This window comes from Hyposmocoma kahamanoa, unplaced genomic scaffold, assembly GCF_003589595.1.
Source record: "Hyposmocoma kahamanoa isolate Upper Pololo Valley unplaced genomic scaffold, ASM358959v1 91, whole genome shotgun sequence".
NCBI classification, from domain to species: Eukaryota; Metazoa; Arthropoda; class Insecta; order Lepidoptera; family Cosmopterigidae; genus Hyposmocoma; species Hyposmocoma kahamanoa.
The window spans coordinates 3,967,332-3,974,547 of NW_020654684.1; the positions used below are offsets into that span (position 1 = coordinate 3,967,332).

Sequence of the window (7,216 nt, forward strand, 5' to 3'; positions counted from 1 at the left end):
AATCGACTCGTGTAACTATCATCGCGTTTAAATTCTGACCGACTTATTAAATTCATGTGTGCACGTTCATGTAATATTATTGAAAAACGAAACTAACTAACGAAACTATACGTATTTTGTACATGTCAGCTTCTATATAACCTGTCTTTCCTCAAATAAATGAATTATTATTATTATCATCATCATCAGCAGCAGCATCATCATCTTCATCATTATTATTATTACTATTGTTTACATTTCATTGCACGCGACACCTACGTATATACAATGGTATAAAAATACTTACATTATCTTCAATGTCTATTGTGCGTTCGCAGCCATACACTGATCCCAAGAAATTTTCCATGGCGGTATATACGAACCATATATATACATATATACATCTTCCACCCCCAAACCCATATAGATTGTTTTTTTCTTATGAAGATATACATGAAAATTTGCCATTAACTTCTTGCATGCATCGTTAACTTTGTGTTTAATTTTGTAGTTTGAATGTTTTGGGTTTCAAATGAGTTCTTCGGTTTCATACATATCGTTCTAGAAAGTACAAGACCCGCGCATTACTCCAGTCCATTTTGTACCTACGTATTATCGCTTCGGGAGCTAGCAGTTTATTTATATATAAAGTACTCTGTGGTTTATCTGAAGCGGGACGAATAAGGAAATGGCAAGCTTTTGAAGTTACAACTACAGTCTTTACAAAGATTATTAATTTTATTTTAAGTATATTATGGACAAAAAACGAAAAAAGAAATAGCGATGAAGAAAGTTACAACTATGTTCCTTAACTGAAACCAAATTACAAGACTTTATCCTGAAAATTTCACTAATTAGAAATTCAAAGTTTTCGTTCAAAGTGATAGAAGATAATGTGATCTATGTGAAAGTGAAAACATAAATATTGACTACCGCCACTTAAAAGACTATGTAAAAAAACCGAATAAGTGAACTTAGTTATTTAAGAGAAATTGAAAACAATCTATTAGAACTACAATGGAAAATATTACTGAGTATCCGATAATTAAACGAAGACATGACTCAAAGGACTTATATCTAAGTCAAAACCATTAATAAAAAAAAGGGACGAATAAGTAGTGTTGCCACGTTGCCCAAGGAGGAAGTAGTTAAACTTTAAGTAAAAAAGTTGCTACGTTCCAAGATATTAATTCTGGGTAAAATTGCCTAAAGTGGCTGAACAAAAACATAATTATGGGATTGCGTTTTTAAAAACATATTTTTCTTAATTTTACAAATAATGAATCGAAAAAATAATTATCATCAATATCAATCAAATCATTATCATCTTGTGATGTTGAATGTTAAGCTTTATTTTCGTTTTTTTCCAATTTTTTACTTTTCTTACTAAAAGAGCTAAAAGATTTAACTATCAAACATTTTGTTTTGTACCTAATAATTTCGTAAATCTGAATAAATCTATATAGCTAAAAACTGGCTACAGTGGCAACATTGCGAATAACTGTTTATAATGCATTGGCTCAGTTCATAAGGAACAATATTATTAAAATTTAGATTATTATTTATGCACTAAAGGCCCATTTAGATGGAGAGAGTTTATCGTCTCGAAGATACGATTATCGAAAGAATATAAAAAAACTTTCTTCGTCTAAACATTTGCGATTACCGACCGTCCACGTGAGCGATAATCGCCTCGCCTTTCAATATTGAACGTCTCAACGTAAACAGAACTCGAAAGCAAAAATCGTATTTCGAGTTTCTGTGCCAGCCGTTTCTACCACGAGTGCAGTGCGCGAGGGTGTTTTGATTATCACTGTTTTTCTAAGACAAGAATTAATGAAACGAGACCGCAAAAAAATTGTTATAAAATTTGAAGAAAAAAATTTTATATTTCTCTACAATGTAATGAACTTAATATTATCAGCAGTTCCAAATTTGAATGATTTTTGCGTCATTTCGATATGTCCATAGTCAATACCGCAGTAATCACTGAACTCGAATGGCGATTCTCGCATTCAAAACGATTCGAACCGATTTGTACGATAATCGTATGAACTTGAAAAAATGTCATACGAGATCGTGTTTAGACAAGTCGAAAACTCGTAAGCAAGAATCTCCTTACTACATATTTCTCTGTGTAAACAGTCGAGGAGGCGATTAAGTTGCTTGCGAATCTCGTATGACATAATCGTAGGCGAGATTTTAGTTCTTGCCTGAATGTAAACATTATGATACGATAATCTTATGGCGATTATTGCTTACGATAATCGCCTACGAGTTTCCGTCACGAAGCGTGCGAGAAACTCCATCTAAATGGGCCTTTAACATTATTTTCAGCTATTACCATCTCATTTCCATTTCATAATTTCCATCCTTCATTGTTTAGATTTACCTATAATATACTACCTACCCTATCTTGTTAATCACCGTACCAAAATTCCGTTTGCTTTGTGACCGTTTACCACATGCGTGTCGTGCATCGCATCGCTATTCGCATCGCCTATCGCACGAATGTGAGAACGCGGCATAACAGCATGTAACGACGCGAAATGGCGGCAAATAAAAACTTTTTTAATACAGTTGCTCAAAACGTGGTATTTTTCGCACTACAAATCGTGCCAAAAGTTGGAATTTTCGCACTAGTGCTTTTTACTTTTCCATTTTTTTTTTAAATTTACTGTTGTTTCAAATCTTAAGCACGGAACTAAAGAAGTTGTATATTTATTTAATATTTATGTGCTTTGTGACATGAGTCATTCGTCATTAAAACTTATATTTATTTACAAATACTATATAATGAACGTATCGAGTGGAGGTCTCTGCCTACCCCTGAATGGGTGACAGGCGAGATTTTTATGTATATATTTGTTTTATGTATTACAGATAAATTGTATCTCACTACCGTGCACGGGTTCCTAAAGAAGTTTAAACAGGACTTCATAATAAGAAAAGTGGTTACAGACCGATATTACAGAAAATAAACAAAAACAGCACGTTAGAACTATATTTCCATAGACTTTTAAATAATGGTTGCAGTGGTTGTATTTCATTATTTTAATTTACTAGCAGAAAATGAGTTTTTTTTAAATACTGTTTTATTTTACTTTCAATGTAGTTTTTTCGCAAATGTATTAAAAAACGTCGTTTGATACACGTGCGGATTTGTCATTTTCACTTGTCTCGCGTCTTGACCCTCGCCTCTGGCTCGGGCCAAGAAGCATCGTGCATCGCGCATGTCACAAGTCAACCGCAGTTTTTATTTTTAATTCATAGACAAACTAGAATCGGCCCCAACTATCATTATCGTTCGATATCAAGTAATGTGAGAAATTGTCAAAATTGTTTGCCTATGGCTTAAAGGATCATCATCATCTCAGCCCGTTAACACCCACTGCTAGGTATAGGCCTGCTCTTTTTACGCCAGCTCCATCGGTCCTATGCGAATCTCATCCACAATCTTCCGGCCACCCCGACAATATCGTCCGACCATCTAGCAGGTGGTCTGGCTCTGCCGCGTTCTCACATTCGTGCGATAGGCGATGCGAATAAAATATACACGAATGTTTCGACGAAACATTCGTGTATAGCCAACACGATAGTGTAAACGCGGTGTCACGATGCGATCGCATGAGTGGCGATGCGAGGCGCGACGCGAATAGCGAAGAGACCGTTTACACATGCGTGTCGTGCATCGCATCGCTATTCCCATCGCCTATCGCACGAATGTGTGAACGCGCTTCAACCACTCGACACGAATGTTTGTGCATAGCCAGTACGATAATGTAAACGCGGTGTCACGACGCGATCGTATGAGTGGCGATGCGAGACGCGACGCGAATAGCGAAGTGACCGTTCACACATGCGTGTCGTGCATCACATCGCCTATCGCACGAATGTGTGAACGCGTTTCAACCACTCGACATGTGTAGTCAGCACGATAGTGTAAACGCGGTGTCAGAGGATGGAAAAAAAATAAAGGAAAGGAGCTGGCCTATCTACTATGGAATGAACGTAGCTACCTAAACCAAAATTGTACCACACATAAGGCGGATTTAGTGTTGTGCCATAATCATAGATAAGTGAATATCGACATGCAAATGTATGGCTTGCATGTTGAAACTGTTTTTTGTTTTCAAATTTGTATAGTTTACTGTAATCAAAGTATGATTCATACTAGGCAAGTAATGGGGCATTTTAATCAAAATTAATATAAAGTTTTTCCAACCAATAAATGTAACGATGGCATTGTATTATGATGTAATCTAGTTACATTCAAAGTTCTATTAAAATTTGAATTTTAACTGGGCAGTGTATCATACAAAAAAAAACTTTTTTTTCGTAAAGCTTTACGTATGTAAGGGCGCTCCCTCACCGGGAGCATTCTCTTGTAATGTAACATTTCAAATTCGAGCATTAATTTTGTTACATTGGTGAGGGAGGAGAACCGAGCATTGCAATGTGCAACCTGTAATGATACAATTTGTAACATTCATAGGCATTCGGAGGCACTCGCACGCACGCCTACTGTGCTACCTGGCACATCTCTGGTCGTAGCTTTACGCTCGAAATCGAATCTTGGATGTTGTAACATTCACTTGTGATGTATTAAAGGCGAATGGTCGTCGGCGATGGAGGCAGTATTATAATGTAATGCTCGAAAACGAATCTTGGATTAATTATTGGTACAAAGATCGAACACTCAGAAAAAATTCCTTCAATTTGGCCGGATTCGATTTCATAGATGGCGCTACGACTAAAAAGTCGTTGAAAAACCAAATACAAAGACACGACAACAAGCACATAGAAAAATTCGTGAGGTCCGTTGGTTCGTTCCGTAGCTAAGTTGGTATAGCGTCTGGCACGGTATGCTAGAAGACGTCAGTTCGAAACCGGCCGGATCGAAGGAATTTTTTCTGAGTATTCGATCTTTGTATTAATAATTATAACAAACTAGTGGAGCAACCCCACTTAAAAAATAATTGAATAGCAATTCAATAAAAATTTAGAATTTTGGATTGTTGCATTAAAGGCGAATGCTCGTGGTGAGGGAGAGCTTTAATAACAATAGTACCCATGAAGTTTTCTGTACAAAAATGACTTCTGGATTAATTTCAGAAGAATAAATTTAAGGGATATAATGTAAAACTTTAAAATACAAAGGAAGATTGTAATGTAAAAATATCTCTAACTTGGCTTCAAAAGGCTATATAAATAAAATATACAGTTGATTATGGGGATTCCAGACTGCACAGTAGATAGTCTCGTTTACTTTGGACAAACGCATTATATAGATTACAAATTACCTCAAGTAGTGCTTTTCTATATCAATCTCATGTCCAGTTGAACAAGCAGTTGCTTGGTAGTGGTCGTTTGTAAGGAGGATTCAGCTTCAGAAGGATGTGTTTTAGCAGATTAAAACTATTTGTAATAAATTATTTTATAGCTTTTTATAAATAATTTCATTTATTAACTTAATAACTATTCACACATAATGCTCAGAACATTTAAAACAATGTTCATTACAAAGGATACTAAATACTTCCACGCATGGTAATGTACATGACATAGAGGGTAGCATGTTTGAATAAATGTACCATAGGTATGGAAGGTCAGTAGCGGTACTTGGTTGAGTAGTCCTTGGGTGACACAACGAGACCACGACCCTTGCGGGCACCACGGTAAACTGTTTCGATGATGTCAATCATCTCTTGCTTGTCTTCCAGTGGCCAGTTTATTTTGTTGTTGTTACCAGTGCCCAAGTCAATCATTATATGCTTGTTGCGGAAGAAAAACATCACTGTGCATGGGTCGTACAGCTCGTACCTGCAAAAACACGAGTACGCCTAAAGTAAGCATGTACCTAATTCTTGTATGGAACTTGTGGGAGGACAACACTAACATTTTATTGAAGTCCGGCACCTCTGTGATGTCAACGAGGTAGATGACGGCGAAGTTCTTCACTTTCTCGGCGATGCTGTACAGCACTTCGTCCATTTTCATACATGTCGGATCCCAGTCATGCCCGAATCTGATGACCTGAAATGAGCAAAACGTTGCTTGAGAACTACCTCATCCTCGACTCTAATAAACCACCAAACACGAATTGCACGGTTTTAATTTCGGTTTATTGCATAGATTTAGTACCAAATCTATGGTTTATTGTGAAACCCACAAAGACAACTTTAGTAGACGTAAGCGAAGACATTGTCAAGAAGTTACATAGAAGCGAGCACTCACTACGACGCGATCTTCTTCGGAAAGGATGGCCTGATCAACTTGCCAGCCGTTATGGAGGTGTCCGAGCATGTAACTCATCGCGAATCAATTTTACACAATAATAAAAGATTACAACTCCTAACCACTGCCTGGCGCTCTGACATTTTATGAACAGTGTTGCCAACTATATTATAGCAAGTGTCGCCAACTACTGTGTTGGTTAATTTAAAAATTAAAGGTAAAAAAGTTAAAAATTTGTAATAAAAAAAAAAATCTTGTAAATATACTGTCATTTGTATGGTTGTGACGTACGCAAAAGGACTCATTCAGCATAAGCCACAGCCATTATAATTAGAGATGAGATTAACTGCTATATTCGCATAGCACGCTAAATGTTAAATGCAAAATTTTTATAGCGCGCTATTTAAAGTGCTTAAACTATAATTTATTGCAGCTCAAGGTCGTGTGATAATGTAACGAATGGAAAGAAACGTGAAATAGTTGACGTGCGCTAACTTGTTAAGTATACCAACTATGATCTATCTATAGAATAGTTTACAGTTTTTTATGGTTAGTTACGACCGACTTCATTTGTTTTGTAACTATTACATAATATGGTGGTTACAGGTTATAGACGATAAATCAGTGAGCTTCCTTTTTACTTTAACAATTTACTATTTACAATTTGCACAAAATTTTACACTGGTTATTTACAGTAAATTACACTCATAATAATTAATAATAACGCACACACAAGACTTATTAATTAAACAAACGCTAAACTAACTAAATAAATCCAAGTACTTAATTATATCTTAATTTAAATCGCTTCACCAGAAGAAATTTTGCTAACGTTCCACCATTAGGTCAAAATCGTATTAAAACGTAACCAAAATTATAAGTTATAACATAACTACATTTATAATACTTGCTAAGTGCTAAATATAGCATTAGCGCTTAGCGTATTCAAACGTGAAATTTAACATCTGTTACAGACGGCCGTACGCGTCTGGCCGGTCAG

At 36.0% G+C, this 7,216-nt stretch overlaps 1 protein-coding gene across 2 annotated transcripts; it reads right to left on the reverse strand.

Annotated features, from left to right (window-relative positions):
- Nucleotides 1–5,338: 5,338 nt before the first annotated feature.
- On the reverse strand, nucleotides 5,339–6,372 carry LOC113236323 (thioredoxin-like protein 4A). Of its 2 annotated transcripts, XR_003310936.1 has the most exons (4): nucleotides 6,217–6,372; nucleotides 5,879–6,015; nucleotides 5,512–5,802; nucleotides 5,339–5,397 (listed from the first exon to the last, which is right to left on the reverse strand). XR_003310936.1 is itself a non-coding variant. In XM_026472337.1 (3 exons), exons 1-3 carry the CDS (start codon nucleotides 6,292–6,294, stop codon nucleotides 5,589–5,591), a joined length of 429 nt encoding a protein of 142 aa, XP_026328122.1. In that variant the 5' UTR covers nucleotides 6,295–6,372; the 3' UTR covers nucleotides 5,443–5,588. The 2 variants fall into 2 exon arrangements, 1 of the variants encoding a protein (XP_026328122.1); XM_026472337.1 differs by lacking the exon at nucleotides 5,339–5,397 and having other exon boundaries at nucleotides 5,443–5,802.
- Between the last annotated feature and the right edge of the window lie 844 nt (nucleotides 6,373–7,216).